Source organism: Triturus cristatus, chromosome 2_1 (genome assembly GCF_964204655.1).
Source record: "Triturus cristatus chromosome 2_1, aTriCri1.1, whole genome shotgun sequence".
NCBI classification, from domain to species: Eukaryota; Metazoa; Chordata; class Amphibia; order Caudata; family Salamandridae; genus Triturus; species Triturus cristatus.
Window position 1 is genome coordinate 526,633,279 of NC_140581.1, and position 18,311 is coordinate 526,651,589.

Here is an 18,311-nt window from a genome sequence, read left to right on the forward strand (position 1 = left end):
TCATTAGAATTTTTCTAGGATCACGAGTTTTGAAATCTTGTTTAGTGCCGAAGTGCTGAAGCTCACACATAATTCGCCACAGCGTCTGAAGACATGCTGCCTGCTCTCAAACAGCAGGCCTTTACACTTTAGAGTCACTCCATTATGTCAGCTCGGGATTGAGCCATGGGGAAACTATGAAAAATATGACACTAACTCTGTCAGGGCGCCCCAAGATGAGCTTAGAAAGGAAATTGGACCAGTAAGGAGCATACCGGGAGAATATGAGTTGGGAGCAATCAGTAACCTTGTAATTGGGCAGTGGGGCATTTTTACAAATAAATGTTGGAGCTCGCTTTTGCTCCAAATTTGGCAACGCCGCGCTCCAACATTTTTGAAACGCAGGGATGCGTTGGATTCACAAGAATATGGCACACCCCTGTGTTTCCCCCAACGCTCGCGCTAAAAAGCTGCCTAGAGGCCAGAGCAGGCACCCTGCTGCCATGTTGCAAGGGTTCCTGTCCTGCAGGGGCAATTGCTTATGTGCGGTAAGGGACACCTTTTTTCACATAAACAATCAATATTGGGGATCTGCTCTTTTTATTTGTGCTGCTGAATGCAGCACACATACAAAGAGCAAAATAAGAGGAGTAATTAATATTTTTCCTCGTACCGCCATTCTAAGACAGGGTATTCCCTGGCCTTAGTTTTTGGCGATGTCCCAGCCTTGTAAATCTCATGCCCCTTTGCCGCAGAGCAGCAGAAACGGGCATATTTACCAAGGTTGCATTAAGCCAGTGATAGTTATCTCAAGTAACTATAACTTGTACCCAAGGTAACTATAACTTGTGCCCCACCTTGCACAGTGTTGTCATCAATGATGTAATTTCAGATGTTGCAGTGATGATAGAAACAGTGTCAGAAGATGCAGTGTACAGTGAAGGCCAGAGTTATATTTACTTTAGGGTACGAGTTATAGTTACTGCTCCCCCTTCAGCTGAAGTTGCTAACAACCACGAATAGAGTCCTGGGAGGGCAACCACATGCCCCCCTCCCTTTAATTTTAAATATGGCCCTGGGGAATGGGGTTCCTGGGTTCTCATAGAGGCTCGGGGAGGAACGGCTGCACAACCCCCTCCCCTAAATTTTAAACAAACCGCCCTGGGGATGGGGTGCCTGGGGCCTCTAAAAGGCGACCACCATTTTTTTTATCAGTGCTGCTAATCCGTGGATCCTCCTTGGATCCAATTAAAAAAATTACCATTTTCGGACCAAGGGGAATATTTCTAGGGCTAACTTAGCAGGCCTAGGGGAGCAGGGTATCTCTACCCTGCCTCCCATATGTTTTTAAATCAGCCAATCAGATCTTATCTAGAGATCAGCCGGCTCAATTGATCTTTCAAAGGGTGATATTTCTAAATGTTTTAAACCATAATTTCTCAAAAAATACTGAACCTATTTACACTAAATCACACAAAGCATGCTTTCTGGACCAAGATCTAACTCTCTGCAAAATTTGGTGTAATTCTGTTCAGCCGTTTTGGTTGTAGCAGTGTCTAATTTGTTTTTGGAAAAAATTATAGGAAAAATGCATTTTTCTCTATCCTGCTCGATGAATCACCCCAAATCTTTTTAGGAAGCATCTGAAGTGGATCAGACTTTTGTTTGCAAAGTTTTGTGAAGATTTGTCAAATTGATATAAAGGTATTAGCAAAACAAAAAATACTTTTCCTGCAGAAACGTGGTTCTATCTACAACTACCCACTGGTAAATGCCACTTGAAGATTTAGGATCACAGGAAAACAACAGCCAGCCAGGGCAAAAATCCAGATACAAAAAGGATACAATGAGACAATGAGTCACTAAGTGTTAGCGGTCGAGCCACAGATTAATTAATCTTGTACTTCTTGATGAAGGCAAAAGCCAAGACGTAGTGGAAATATATTTTTTATCTTTGGTGAATCCATCTGTTATGAGTCACTTCTGTCTTGGACATCTATCTATCTATCTATCTATCTATCTATCTATCTATCTATCTATCTATCTATCTATCTATCTATCTATCTATCTATCTATCTATCTATCTATCTATCTATCTATCTATACATACATAGATATATATATATATATATATATATATATTTGAAATGCATTGGCATTATCTGAACGTTACATGTCATTGAATAAAAATTAATTTTGTAGAACTTTTCGGAGTGCCGTTCATAATTTGAATTATATACGTGGAGAAGATTAGGCTGTCCTTGAGTGTGCAAGGATAATGCATTGGTTAAAAATATTTTTTTCAATTCCGATGCATTGCACATCAATCATCTTTCCATAAGTTATCTTTTGTCTATACATTTTTCCATATACTTTAGGCAACTGTGATCAAAAATATTATCCTGCAGTGAATATATCATTTTATGATGTCTCATGAATGAAGAGTGGGAGGGCTGGCAGTGAAGTATGTGGTAGCCCACTCGTGGGAAGCGGTAGCCTTCAAGCCACTTCTCAAGGCTTGACATGACAGGATGGCAGCCCTTGTAACAGCAATTACAAAACCCTTGACCCTCGCTCATTTACTTGGACTCGCTCCCTACTGTGTTTATACAGCTGGCATTAAAAGACCTTGGTGACGACCTTGGCGGAGAGAGTCTGGTTCCTGGCACGCCATTGGTGGCACTGACAATCCGTTGATAGTTTCACTCAGAGCTGCTCCCTGCCTGTTTTGAAAGCAATTATCACTGTCTCCAAACCTGAGAAGAAACTGTCACACTGAGCAGAGCGCCATGAGTTCTATATCGTGTAAAATGGTGCCACATGTAAACACGTTAACACGCCTGGTTCACGATTCGTTGTTTATCCACCAAGAAACCACGGCCAAAGCTGAACCATGATCTCCAGTCTCAGAATCACAGTCTAGTTGGAGAAAGCGTAGGTGACTTTTCCCCTGGGGGAGGCTAGCTGGGGAAGCATTATATAGTATAGTGCTAAGGGAAGCAAATGCTTGACTGGGTCCCCATGGACACAGCTGGTGGCGCGAGGGTCTAGAAACCTTGTATTCTTAGGCACTGAGAGATGTTCGAACCCGCGGCCATGCCCTTGGGAAAGGAAGTAAGCCATTAAAAAAAAAAATGTGAGAGGAGGGGAATCGGGAAGGATTTGTATTTGTCTGTTGTACACAGCCAAGCATCCAGCTCACACTGGCTTCAATGGATTCATTTTCTTTGAGAATAAGGATGAAGTGTGATGGGACGATAGGATTGCAACTCTGCATCAGAAAGCCACCGCCAGAAAAGTATAGCACACCCTATAAATCCTTGTCAGGAGTGAGATGCTCTATATAAGTGCAGTCAGTGTGATGAAACTGGAGCCTTAGCATTTACAGAGAGATCTGTGCATTTGTTGTTTTATTCAGAAGTGTAAAGCAAAATGATGAGGTCCCCCCGCAGAATGGGTTCAATGGGGGCTCCCAGGACGGTTAGGGACTACTCGGTAAAGCTTTCCAAAGCGTTTAACTACTTCTCATTCCATGACATTGCATGCCTGGTACGCATTCTGCAAGGCTTAGAGGGTGAGGGGGCCCCTCCAAAACAAGAAACCCTGGGGCCAACCCACACCGCGGGGGCTGAGGGGGCCTCCGTTACACCCCTGCTTTTTCTTAGCAATGTAGAAGCTCTTAAGGCATCTGATTTAGTTGGACATGTTTATGTTTACTGTATCTTCGCTGTATTGCTGCTATGTACTCTAAATTGCATATCTAACTTTAAGACATATATAGCCTACAGATGCAAATGATAAGATGAATAAAAATGTTCTGTTCTGTTTTTTTTCAGTCAAAGTGGAGAAAAGTCCCCCAGTGCAAGGGTCGCTAGCTGGCAGAGTAACGCTTCCGTGCTATTTCTCCACATTGCCCACGCTGGCCCCATCGGAAAACAGGACTAAAGAATTCCTTAGAATAAAATGGTCCAAGATTGAGATGGATAAAGACCTAAAGGATGTGAGGGAAATGACTGTCTTGGTGTCACAGAGTGGAGGCATCAAGATTGGTCCCATCTACAGAGGCCGCGTGTCAGTCCCCAGCCACCCTGAGGATATTGGCGATGCCTCCCTCACCATGGTCAAGCTACGGGCAAGTGATGCCGGCGTTTACCGCTGCGAGGTCATGTATGGCATTGAGGATACTCAGGAAACCATCTCCTTGGATGTGTCTGGTAAGCTCCTGTTGCTCTATCTTCATCACTTACCTCCACTTTGGGTTTGCATAGTGAAGCAGGGTGGCGGCTTGCAGCTTTCTTTAACAAGCTGAGATGCTTCTGTGCATTCTTTTATTTTCATCAGTATTGTTTGATTGTGTCTACTGAGAAGCAATCACATATTTCACTTAAAGTTTGGATGTCCGAGAAGAATGAATCATCCTACAAGAATATTGTAGCAAAAATCTTAAACAAAATATAGTGAAGCCATATTTATATGCATACATGACAACATTATGGTACCTATAAGTGAAGCTAGATGTAGTGAGCCTGGATTTAACTATTTGTACTTACTTTGTCGATACTGTGGTTGTCCTGACTTTTGCTTCAGTAGTTTTGTAGCACAAGATATAAAAACGTGGGGCCATTTATTTGGCCATGGCATGCAGTGCAGCACAGCAAGTCACCTTGATGCGCTGCATTGTGTGACAGGGAAAGGGCAGGAATGTGCTATATTTAAATGAATATGGTGTATTCCTGCCTTTTCCCCTGCGCTGGTGCTGTTTTGGCTGGCTAGCGCCAACGCAGGCACCCTTGCACCACGGTGCAAGGGCCTGCTTTGCAAGGAGGATCGCTTCAGTTCAAGAAGGAGCACCTTCCTGCACATGAACAATCCCCTGAAGCATTTTCCTCTTTCTATGTGTTCTGCAGCATGCAGCAGACATAAAAAGAAGGAACAACGAGGAGAAACAAGCATACTTCTCCTCGTTATTCCTCACCTAGGGAGGCGTAGGTTTTTGGCACTTTCCCAGGTCTACCAGTTCTGGCAAATCTGGGAATGTGTGTGTCAAAATCCATTAATATTGTGTGGGAACACGCAAGCAACGCCCATGGAAATGCCTCCCGGGTGCAGAGTAAGCCAATGCAGCAATTTGCACTGCGTTGCGTTACTCGAGGTTTATGAAGCCACTCAGGGACACGCAAGGTGGCCTCGCCTGGCTTCATAAATCTAATTTTAAATTTGCGTTGTTCTTGCACCACATAACGTGTCATGCAAGAGCGACGCAAAGGGGCTCATAAATATGCTCCTCGATGTTTTGGTACAACATTCACAAAACATAAGCTGGAGATTTCAAGCACTGCCCAAATCAATGCACTTTCTTTAAAAAGGAAGTTCTCTCTTTGTGGTACGTCACATACTGAACTTACCCAATGCTATGATCTTAGGGTAAATTGGCTCAGCTGACAAAAATGACTAGGATCGGCCATTCTTGGTTATACAGATTTCTGAACTAGATTCCGCTTGAACCAAAGCACTGGAGTTCCCTCGTTACTATCACAAGAATATGGATCATTGATTCATCAGAGTCAACAAACTGAACTGTGTCCTTAAACATACATATTCAGTATTATAGAAGCTCATTCAATAATATTCATTTTACGAACCACAGAAGGATGACATACTTAGTCAACCCTACCTATATCCAATTCTAAAGACGAATGCTGAATTTGTGCAGCAGCCTTTCAACTCATTGAGCTGTCTTGTCAGCTTTGAATAAACACCTTGAGGCTTGGCAGTTGTTTTCCATCAGGTTTGGAAGTAGTTGGTGTTAGACATTGTTTAACTGCCATTACTCTTATTCCTTCATTATGACCCGCTCTTGACCAGAAATGCATTAAGAGTTTGTAGGTCTTCACACCACACAGTGGTTGAGTAATGATCCACATAGGAAGGAACAGAGGTGCACACATTAACTTAAATTGGTCTTTGCATACTATTGGTGACCCCCAATTTATCATTAATCTAGAGTGACACTGATTATTGTCTCCTCAACTATATGTTTTCTGACTTACTCCCAGGCACATTAATGTGTACAGTTATTTTCATTGCACATCAGGCCGTGACTTGAGCAAATGCCTTTCGAAAAATGGATGGTTCTGCATGTGGCCTGGTACATCTTCCATGTATACCTCTAGTAGAGGAGCTTCTGACACATGTTTTCCTCCTGTTGGAGGTGGTCCAGAGTTTAGACCAGCCATGAGGTTAGAATCCTGCAGAGTCACACCAGCTCCTTGCAAGCTTAGAGTCCTGTGTATATTATGCAAAACATCAAAAGGAACTGTGGGCTGCTCCTACTTTAGGCAGATTCATCCATAATGAAATATAAATAATCCTCTTTTGGCACACTAAGGGCTAATTTACTAAATTCTCTTGCAGTGCAGCAGCCAAAATTGCTGTGCTGCTTTGCATGAGAAGGCGAGAGCAGAAGAGCGCAATGTCTACAGAGGTATGTCTCTCTCCTCCCTTCTCCCTAGTGCTGGCACAGAATTTGGCTGCTGAGCGTCACACACTCACCTTAGCACCATACTGCATGGGTGTGTGCTTAAGTCTAGCATAGATTTTGTTCTGGAAGGGTTCCTTTCCAGTGCAAAATGCTCTGCCTAGACAACTTTTAAAACTTTCCCTACCTTGCATGCATGCCGTACAGTGCGGCACACATGCAAAATTGGAAAAGAAAGGAGAAATGAAAACATTTCTCATTTTAAAGCCTGCTTTCAAGTGGTGCAAATTTTTGATGGAAAACCTGTCTTACATTTTTGGTAGATAGGGTATGTATCAAAAAGCATTGGTGATTGCATGGGAAATCCCATGCACCACCCATGTAAGGCCCCCTTGACGTTAAGTAATGCAAAGCAGTGCATCGCTCTACTTTCAGTTACTTTTAGGCAACTTTCCAGTACAAAAAGAGTTTTGAGCTGGAAAGTAAATAACAAACAAAAAAACATTTTGTGTCATTTTTGTGATGCAAACAGTGTAAAATGTTTGTAAATCTGGCCCTGAATTGCTTATTCTAATGGCCGGTTATGAATGTATGGAATCACCAATCCGAAAGATGTTTCTTGGAATGAGAGATAATGACCTAATCACCGTGAAACTTGCACTCATTTCTGTGAAACCAGTGTTCATATTTATCAAGGTTTTGCATCAGCCTTCTGCCACGCAAGGGGGCACAAGGGTGACACAAAACATAAATGAGATTTATCAAACCACGCAAGGCCACCTTGCTTGACTCGGCATGGCTTGATAAATCTAGAGTAACGCAAGGCAGTGCAAATCGGGAGACTTGCCATGGGTGGAGCGTGGATGTTGTCACGGGTCCCCAGTGCATTCTGACACATTCCCAGATTTACCAACACTGATAGACCTGGGAATGCTTCAGAATTGTACTCCTCCCCACCAGAGGTACAATGAGGAGAAATATCTCACTTCTCCTCATTGTTACCTCTTTCCATTTGGAAAGAGGAAAATGCCTCTGCAGATTGATTTTGTGTAGGACGGCGCCCCTTCCAGCAGAAAACAATCCTGCCTACTATAGGCACCCTTGCAGCATGTTGCAAGGGCGCCTGCGTTGTTGCTAGGCAGCAGCATGTGCGCGAGCACAGGCAGAGAGCAGGAATGCGCTTTATTATGTTAAATACGGCACATGCCTGCTGTCCTCCCTTCACGCAGCACAGTGCAGCAAGGTGGCTTGCTGCATTGTACTGCATGAACTATCGATAAATATAGGCCTAGGTGAGGTTGAACTTGGATCCATGATACAGAACCAGTGAAGGCTGCTGTTTGGAGCAGCGTGCAGTGAATTTCATTTTAGGGAAGAGGAAGTCAATATCTGGCCTTTCAGCAGCAATAAAGGGGCATCAAGCAGTTGTAAATGAAAGAAGAGTGCGCCTAAAGCAGCTACAAAGGGTACACCACGCAGAGCACGTGGAGGGAATGGAGTGAGCTGGTGGGCGTGGCGCTGCTAATCCGCCATTACGCGCCGTGTTTCTGTCCGCCTTGGCTGTATTGTGTGACAGGCAGTGAACGCAAATGTGCTGTAAAACTAACTCCGCTGCAGACGTGGGGAGTAAGAAAACCGAGCTGTCGTGTCGTCATCCAGTGCGTTTTTGCGAGTCCCTGTTATAGCCGCGTCTGCAATCGAAATATTCAGTTTCCCTTTTTTGCATGTTCGATGCAACATAATAGCCGTCTGCCGCTCCTGGCACGTTCCTCCTGTAATTATATGGGCCGCCTTCGCCAACATTTCAAGGAAGACGGTCCGCCGGGCCGCGAGCCTACTCTACTGTCGATACTTGCTCTCCTTCCGAGCAGACCTTCTGTTCTCGAAAACAAATGTAAGTGCGTAGGAGGAGAGGGCTGAAGCAAGGACCAGGCCGCGCACCCCCATTCTCCTATGCGCTCAGTGGCTGGCACCCCAAACAAAGGGTTTAATCTCCCGAGCCCGCCGGGGCTGCTAATTATTGTAGCCTGGCGCACAGTTAGTTCCTCTAGCTCGTGTCTCGTCTTCATTCACCTAATAGGCCCTTTCAAGTCCCTCGCACGTCCCTGGGAAATGAAGAGATGTCGGCACTGAGCAGAAAGGTCAAACTGGAGGTCAAATCAAAGGAAGGTGGACAAAGGGATGTCCAAAGCGCCCTGAGGGCGGCGGATGCTCTGCCGATGTACCAAGGCACCCTTTTGACCTTAGTGCATTACTTGCTTCAAAGTAATGGTGCTTAAAACCAGCACTTTTGTTATGTTCAGAATAATGCATTTCTGTCAGGCTCCACAAAAGGGCAGGTCGCAGTAGGAGAAAAAGTGTTCTGAAAGCGAGCTTAGTGGCTGTTACTGAAGGTTACAGGGGTTTGCTGGAGGAATGCTTGCTAATACCTTATAGCGCTTCATTCTACACTTTCCAAGCGCTTCAATGTTGTTATTACCCAGTTTAACTGCACTGAATTTAAAGTCCTCAGAAGGGTGCAAGTCAGCATGGCAGTGATTCGGACTTGTGACTGGGAACAGTGAACACTTAGATCGCTGAGCCATCCTGCCCCACAGCCTTCAATGTGCCCTGTCCTTCCACTTCACAATAATTTAGAAATACATTTAAATAATTCGATTTTACCATTAGACGTACTGGGCGTGGTCTTCAGATCTTGAAACTTCTAATACTGGATCATCCTGGAAAGAAAATTCGTTTTCACACACAACTGCTATGCACAATAGTTGTGTTTGTTTGTACACGTGTTCATCAATAGCCAGATATGTGCACAGCAATATATGCTGTATAATTTAGAAATTGCATATTTTGGAGATGAATAGACCCGAGGCAGCTCCTAATTGGCTGTCTGTTAACATGACATAATAAGCAAAAAATGGCGGCAGACATTTGTCAAAGCCGTTTAATGTGAGTGAGAAAAACATGTTATAGTATTCAAATGTACTGTCTCTAATACCAAAGGACCCAGGTTGGATTATTTCTGATTGCCACAATCCAGCCCTGATTGAGAAATTACATGCGCAATTTCAGAGAATGCTTTGCAGGCACACACTCTGTGTGCCTGTGCAGTTCTGCCCACACTGAAAAAGTGTCAGACTGTCCAAATACTTTGACTGGATGTGCAGGCCCACCTCCTTTGAGTGTTTGGTGGGGTCACCTGAAATCTTTTCATCCCTTTTATTTTAACCAGAAGGTTTATGGTTCCTGGGACAGAGGCAGGTTGCACAATCCTAACAATGCCCCCTGGCTCTGCTCCAGGGATCACGATCCAAGTGTAAGAAGGGGTCCAGGAGACACCTCAGTGGCAAGTATGCTTAAAGAATTTCTGGATTTCTCATTCCCTCTTCACTAAGCCCCCAAATTGTAGGGGGTGCAAATGCCAATTGCATTACCGGTGGTTTACATTCTGTCCCGCTTGTGTGTGGCAAGGGATTGCAGGGCAATTGTCTAATGTGAACATACATCAGCAGGTCCAACCCTCTTATCAAATCAGAAAATGACCTTTTCAAAATGGAAAGTCGCTTAAACAGCAGCAAATCTCAAACTTGCTGCCATTTCTGTAATGCTGAATTATTGCCCTGCTAAACAAATTGTATTGTGTTCTTATTTGCTGTCACTCTGTTTTGTGTAAGAGATTGCTGCAATGACACAGTGCCGCTCAATAACTATACGAGAGTATCGCGAATGTCTAGAAAGAACAGTGATTGACTGATAAGATTGAGACGTGGGGTAGTTAACGTGTTGCCTGGATTTCATTTGTAATCCGATGGTCAGCAGTCTGAGCTCCTCGTGACATCTCGTCAGACCTCTCCATATTAGTACTATTATCTTTGAGATTTTAATACCAAGTGTTTGTGCAAAGGTAAAATCAAGACCCAGATTTATTTAAAGTTTGTGGTGGCCGTTTGCCTGATGCAAAGCAACACAAAGTGGTGCAATGCAGTGCAAAGAGCAGTGACAATCTACTTCTGCTCGCAACAGTTATTTTGTGCAAAGAGTGAAGCTTTATACAGCAGGACAAGCACCTTTGCGCCAACCCCATTTAATGTAAGGAACAGGCATGTGTATTCGCAGAACAGAGCAAAAACCCCAGGTTTTAGCATAAAGTGAAGATCTACTAAAGTAGCATGAGCTGACTTTGTCCTCATCCCAATGCCACGTTAAACCAGGTGCAGGCAGGAGGGCAAGCATTACATTGCATGATAAGCCTATGTGCAACATGTGATTTACATTCAAGCACACATCTTACACACCCGACCCATTTGTGGTTCTGTACACTTACTGATGTGTACCATGGGTACAAACCCTATGCACTGCTGGCTCACCTTTGCTCATAGCTCAAGACTGAGCACCATGCCGAGCAGACATTTTTAGATCAAGGACCGCTGATGATTTCATCACTGGCTGACTCTTGCTTAAGGCCTGATTACAAGTTTGGCGGACCTGGAGCGGGCTGCCATGCCAACGCCCTCCTCCATGACTGCCATATTTTCCCACCGGTCACCCACCAGATTATGAGCAATCTTGTTGTCTGGTGGAGCGGTCCTGTGCCGCTCCCACGGCGGTGACTTTTAAAAAGGCACTGCAATAGGAAAGCCAAAGCCCATTCCTGCATGGCATGGACTGTAAAGTCCATGCCGTGCAGGAAAAGGGGTGACTTCACCCAGGGGGGGCTCAACATGTGCCCCCCGCATGCACCTTTTGGCCCTGAAGCAACAGGGAGCACACTAGGACCCCCTTTGTTTCCTCAGCGCCACAGTTTTCATGGTGGCCTCATCGCCATGAAAACTGTGGCGGTGAGGAAACTTGTGGCAATTGGCCCACTGGTGCAGCAGTCCCCGACTGCCATCGCACCTCCACCGTGAGTTTCGGGGTCCGATGGACCGCCAAACTCATAATTAGGCCCTAAATCTGCTGCTCTGCTATGTTTTTGCACTTCGCGCTATGCAGCGCTGCAATTTTCCACATAGCGGTCTGTTGCACCATTATTAATAAATTCTTACCTACTATTTTTCTCCATGCTTAGCTTAGCGCTAATCATGATAGTTTTGAAAACTTTTAATACTACTGAACAGTAATACTTATTGGTCACCATATAATGTGCATTACAAGGAATTCTTCAGTGTCTATAGAAACGTTTTTTGATTCAGTCCTTCACAATTATTTATGCTTTTTTACAGGTGTTGTGTTCCACTATCGTGCATCCACCGACAGGTACACACTGGATTTTGAGCATGCTAAGCAGGCCTGCAAGGACAATGGAGCAGCCATAGCCACACCGGAACAGATGAGGGCAGCGTTCGAGGACGGCTTCGAGCAGTGTGACGCAGGATGGCTCGCGGACCAAAGCGTCAGGTGAGACATATAGATTGCATCATCATAGTTTGTTTCACTGGTAGAGCAAAAATATGGTTAGTTGGTGCGTTGCACCTATAACCTAAGTATTTTATATTGCTCTATTTTAATATATATTTTTATTTGTACTCGTTTATTTGTTAGTGCTTGCATTTTTGGAGGGTAAATCCCACACATTCGTCAAAGGAAAGAATAGCCAGGAGCATAATTTATATCTCATAATCAGTCTTTCAAAGAGGGAAGGTAAACAAGTATATAGTTCAACGTCTTCAAAAGTTTTACTTGTAATCAGCAGTGACTTGTATTGCTAGGAAATGTTTAAGTGAAGGCATGTTTGCAGTTTTGCACTCATGTTCGGATTTGGAAAATTACAGCGCATACAATGCCAGTTTAAGAAACCTAATTTACAAGATGGGAAAGGGAAGATGGAACTTTGGGGTCCCGCCATTATTCGGCTCTCACCTTTCGAGGAGAGGCAGTGGGGCAGGAGGAAGGAGCATGGTTCCTAGAGAAACACTGTAAATGGCTTAGAAAAAGAGGGTCAGTTTCATTTACTCTATAAATAGGATATTGTTCCAGTAGATATACAGATGGAAAGTTGTTGCTCTGGAACACTTTATATTTATAATAGAGTTGAGACTTTTAGTCATTTCAGTATGGTGCCTGTGTTTCTGAGGGCGTTATAACTAAGGATGCCCAGCTACAAAGGACATGGGTTGAATGGCAGATGGTAAGGCAGTATATCTCCCTGTCAGAGCTTTATAGGCTTTTAACTGGCCATGTATGGGATGTGTTTCACCCACCCTTGTTGCACATATTAAGTGCCATGCAATGGTATTAGGGGACATATGTACATAAGGTAAACTGGGCATTATTTCAGAGATGGGGGTAAAGAGAAAGCCACGAAACATTAGCAGCTTCCCGGCTCTCTCTCGTCTTATGGCTTACTTAGACTTCGGAAATGCCAGTTTTACTGTGTGCTGCCCATGCCAGCTCCGCCATCAGGTCAATGAATTGCTGGTTTACATGGCAATAGAAGAGCCATACCTAGAGGCACTTCTGGTGTCATGTCCATCAGCATGCTAACGCTTCAGGACAGCTGTGTGAACGCAGGGATACCAGCCAGGATACAAGTTGAAATATTCCCCCTGACAACAGGAATATTACTGTTTTTCAAACAGAAATCTCTTCTTTGAAGATTTCAATTTGCAAAATAAAAAATGCTTGCAGGAGGGCCGTGCCACCGCAGTATGGTGAACCTGTCATCAATTATGTGTGGGAGCGGCTTGATTAAAAAAAATAATAAAAAGCCTGCCAACCTCGCAGGAATTTTTAGCTCCAATAGGCTGAGCGCGGCAAGGATGGCCTTTTGGGGATGGCAGAGGTAATACCGTCACAGCCCTCGCTAATTGACGGCCTTCCCACCACAGGCTGACTAACCCACCTAGTTCTTGGTCTAACTTACTGACGGCTTCAGCTGTGGTTGAGAGCTCATGCCTTCACATATCACACAACACAAACCATACCACTCACTTCACACAATATGTGTGTAACATACTCACACATGCAGGTACAGAAAGGGGCTTTAGGACCGCCACTTCCACCTGTTGATTGCCTACTATGCTTCAGGTGACTTTAGGCACCAGTTTTAAGGGCTGTTCATCAGCAATGGTATGAGCCCTTAACATTTTGTCTATGTGGACTTCTTAAAAAAATGGGTTTACATAGTGTTTATACTGTTAGATTCCTTTTATTGGGACGGTTAAAAAGGATGTTTTATGCAGACGGCCCAATCATGCCATCAGCACTCTTAATCCCGCCAGACCCCCTTCTCATCCACTGCTCCTGAGTGGCCACCTCCACAGTCCAGGCTGGTTTTTATTGTTTTCGTTGTTGTTATTTTTGTTTTCAAGGGCTCAGCAACTGCTAAGTGCTACCAGGACCCCTGCTTTCTTTTTTGCTACTGTGCACGTTAATTTTGTGTTTATATTTTACCGATCCAAAATGGCTTTCTGCCCTGTTTTAAAGGTGGATGGACACAGTGGCCGTCTCGGAATGAAACCCTCCCAAATCACAGTTTTGTGTTCCCAAGTGTACCCATGCCTCACAACACTAGTGCAGAATATGTGCTTTGTGACCCACCTGCATCCATTTTATTTGTTTTTTATTTTACCATTTAAACATGGCTAATAGCCATTTTAGAATCATAAAGTGGAAAGCCTTGGTAAAGGTAATAGCCTGGCACTAGCATGTTAATAGCGAGACCGATATGCTTTGCCAGTTCTTGTTATGAAGTTAGGAGGAGTGTGAAGATTGTTCAAAAGGGTACAAGATCGGATTTACCTCACATTAGTGTCCTTATGGCTAAGTGTATCACTGCTTATGTTTGGCGGCACAGCTCTTCCTTGCTATCCCATGATCGTCATCTTTGAGGTCACAAATATCACATCTAGATGCAGTTGAGGTGGAAGCATATTTTGTGGTGACAACTGCAGGAGACAAGATTTTTAGGGAGTATTTCAAGGTCACAAAAGCGAATATAACTAATAAATATCGCATTCTTGAAGTTTCCAGTTTAAAAGGGTTTTCCTACGTATGGATGTGTTTTAAATAATGCAATGTGCTTGTGAGCTCATGGTATATTATAGTACATTATTCTAAAACATGGAATTGACAATCTTTTACAGATATCCAATCAAAAACCCTCGGGCAAGATGCTGGGGTGATAAAATGGGAAAGGAAGGAATTAGGACATATGGAATACGCTACCCCAATGAAACATATGATGTGTACTGCTTTGTGGATAACCTGCAAGGTAAGCCGAGCGAGGTGTTGCTAAGCTCTACTCAAGATGGCACACTGTGAGAGTCCGGAAGGATGAGGATTTAAAATAGGCACGTTTTGCATAGGATGTAGCCTGATAAAGCTGCATAAAAAACAGCAGTGGTTTCAGCTGAACCCATGGTTATGTGGTATGGCAGGCTTTCATTAGAGCCCAGGATGGAGGTGGCAGGGTTTGCAAACAGCCAATCATTTGAGTAGACTCTATAGTTAGACTCAGCGACCATCAGTGGAGAGCAACTTGGAAATAGACGTACAACTTTTCGATTGTCAGAAAAAAGAGACCAAGGGTTTGCTCAACACAATTGTTAGAAAACAACATTTGTGCTTCACTTTTTGCTTTCGACTGCACAAGGTTATTTTGAATGTTATTCCTAGCTTTATTTAGTATAAACCACGACGCAAATACATGCACTTTCTAACATTCCCGGGCACTGCATACCAGCCTGCATAAAAACATTCCTTAATCAAATGAGATAGAGTTATAATGTCAAATTAGCCTTCCAGAGATTTCAGAGAGCCTATGAAACAGCCTTAACTTAAAAACTCCACAGGAAAAATCTTTAAATGCCTCTAAAAGGGCAACAAGCATGGCTAAATGCATGTCTGTTCAGGCACTTTGTGCCATTATTTATCTGTACTGCATGTATAAACTAACCATTCACAAAAACAGCAGCATACCAAAGGCCGCATTACTTGACTCTTGTTGAGAGCTTTACTCATTAGTTTCTTACTACAGGGGCAGACTATACCTGGTGCAGAACTTTCACTCTTAGTTTTAAAAGTATCTAAGATGTATGAGCTGTCACACAGTTTACCAGGCATGGACTTATGTAGGCATAGCCCACCTACCTTGTATTAGATTTTGTTACACTGATAAACAGAGTTCAACTCATAAACCTATAAGAGAAAAAATATTTAGCATATTGTGCAATAGTCAGCGGGAATACTGGTCACGTTACACCCTACTGGGATTGGGAAAACAATATACCAGGAGGCAACTCCATGTATACCTATGTACCCGGGGTGATACTGGAAAAACATAGAAGCAATGGTTCGGATTTACTGAAAACACTTTTCTAAGTCTGGGGGAGGCAAGAAATAAAACCCAGAATTTGAATAAAACAAGGAACAAATTTACACGTAAGAACATGTATTTTAGGAGGATAAAATGTCATTATAAATGTGAAAGCATTCCAACAATGGTGCTTCTGGCATTAAGCAGTGCAAACAGTCAGATGATATTGTGAAAAGAAGTGCAATGTGGGAAATGCAATGGTCCCAAATATAATGTTATATTCCAAAACATGCTCTGGTGTTCAAGGTAAATAAGCCACTGATTTAAATATGGCCAAGCACGAGAGAATGTCAATGTTTGGACATGTAGGACAATTTGACATAGGTCTTCTTCAGGACAAGAAAAAAACAAGTAGCAATCATTGAAATTCAAGTTCACACTTCATTGCTCTTTATGTAGAAGTCACTAACCACTGAGCAGTACTAAAGACAGAAAGGGGGTGTGCTGCAGTTCCTACAAAAGAGGAATAACTTTTGTTGGGATGAATGTAGATACTTAATGTTTCAGTTGATACTTTTCCTTAGAAATTTGTGGAGTTTGAACGAGTTTGAACTTGAACTTGATCTTGAGAGGTTGCTACCTGTCTTTTCTTGTCCTGAAGAAGACCTGTGTCAAACTGTCCTGTGGGTCAAAACGTCGACATTCTTGTGCGTCGACATTCTTGTGCGCATGCCTACAATTAAGTCATGGATTTATTACCCTTGTACAACAGCGAATGTCTCAAAATATAAAAATATATATTTGTGACCTTTGCATTTCAAACATGTGCACTTCTGTTCACAATATCACCTGATCACTTGCACTGCTGCGACCCAATGAGCAATATTGTTGGGAATTAATTTGCGTTTGTGATTGCACTTTGCCCCTGTAAAATGCATGTACTTACAAATGAGTTTGTTGCTTGTTTTATTCTAATTGTATTGTGAGTTTTTTTGTTGTCCCCTCTCTTCCTCTCCGCCCCAGATTCAGCGAAGTGTTTTTAGTAAATCCGAAGGAACCATTGTTTCTTTGTTTTACTAGATTGGGTAAAGGCAAACTTATCCATACAATTATGGACGATTTTAGACTTCAGCATGAAGGCTGTTGCAGCAGTGGATGGTACTTTTTATTGACTAATGAAATGATAATTGTGGTTTGTGTGTTGATGGCATTGTTCAATCTGTGGAAGTGCTGCACTGGTTTGATGATTACTTTTCTGTGGCATGGTTTTTGTGTTGATGGCACTGTTCACTCTTTAACAGTGCTGCACTAGTTTGATGGTTACTCTTCTGTGTCACAGATTATCTTCTTTTCAGCTTGCCACTGGCACTACTCCAGCACTCAAACTGTACTTGCAACATGGGTTCTTTTCAATATTCGTTTTAATTTAATGCTGGTGGTTTTTGGGTCATGGCCACCCTGTGCTTACAGACATGAGATCAGTCATTATTCTCCCAGCCACGAGCAGTTCTGTGCACCGGGAACCAGAAGCCCAGAAATTAAATATTGACAGATCCCTCAATCAGCCCACCAGAGTTTTTCTTCCCACCGCAGTATTTTTTTATGTTTTATGACAGTCTTGTGTCTCAAAGATAATTAGTTTCAGCCTTTCGCACATAAAAAACGATAAACCTTTTCTAATTTGCTTGATGAGAAAATAGGCAACAAGCTTTAGCTGTGTGACTTTATAAGGAAATTTCATAAGAAAAATCCTGGCAACGGAATGAATCCATAAAGGTTCCAAATTTGTGTTTCGCTGCCCAGTATTTCCTTGGCAGCTTTATGACAACAACTGATTTATGTTGGGAATTATTGTTTTCCCATTCTTTTAACATCATCACATGTATTTTCTCCATCCTTTATTATTAATGTGAGTCAATGAAACTACACAAACTGCACTTTGTTATTGTCTATTTTGGATTTCATAAATTAAACCAGTCATAAAAAATGTCAACTAACATGTATTTCACTGACATTTCATAACAGACATGCTTGCTGAATGTGAGTAGCAAAACTCCACCCAGTGTGGTTAAAGGTAGGCAAATTAGAAAAGGCAGATTATGGCGTGGGTTGCTAATATTTTCCACAGACTCCAGGCAAAATGCCGAAAACATCTTGAGGTGGCAAAAATGTACACCCTTGTCACGCAGTAAATCAGTGGTCAACATGGAGGAGGGAGAATGAAGCATAACCTTAAATGCCTCAACAATCGAAAGGTGTTCCAGTGTTTGCATTTTTGTTCAAAGTAAAGGCGTTTTGAAAGAAAAAGTGGTGATTTTGTGTGATATTTAGTTTAAGGACAGGGTATTGTTGTTTCTTCCTCAATGTTACAAGAACTGTGTAGTACTTTTTACAATGGGAGGCATGGTATCTGGTGATAATAATGGTGTTTTTTGTACCCCCTATTTACAATGCATGACCGTCTGAATCAGTATCAGCCTCCGCATTCTTCCGCTTCCTAGCAAATAAAGGCACCACATCATCTTATGTAAACATAGGGAGGGCTGCAGGCCTTTTCTGAGACTTCACCCAGCGCTTGTGGGTGGTTTTATTCTTGGTTAT

General features: G+C 42.9%; 1 protein-coding gene across 1 annotated transcript in view; it reads left to right on the forward strand.

Annotated features, from left to right (window-relative positions):
- Positions 1 to 18,311, forward strand: part of VCAN (versican) — a 164,867-nt gene that overhangs the window by 35,778 nt on the left and 110,778 nt on the right. The window contains exons 3-5 of the mRNA XM_085632423.1: positions 3,816 to 4,193; positions 11,677 to 11,851; positions 14,539 to 14,666. Of these exons, the coding sequence (XP_085488549.1) occupies positions 3,816 to 4,193; positions 11,677 to 11,851; positions 14,539 to 14,666 (681 nt within the window). The remainder of the gene's footprint in view (positions 1 to 3,815; positions 4,194 to 11,676; positions 11,852 to 14,538; positions 14,667 to 18,311) is intronic.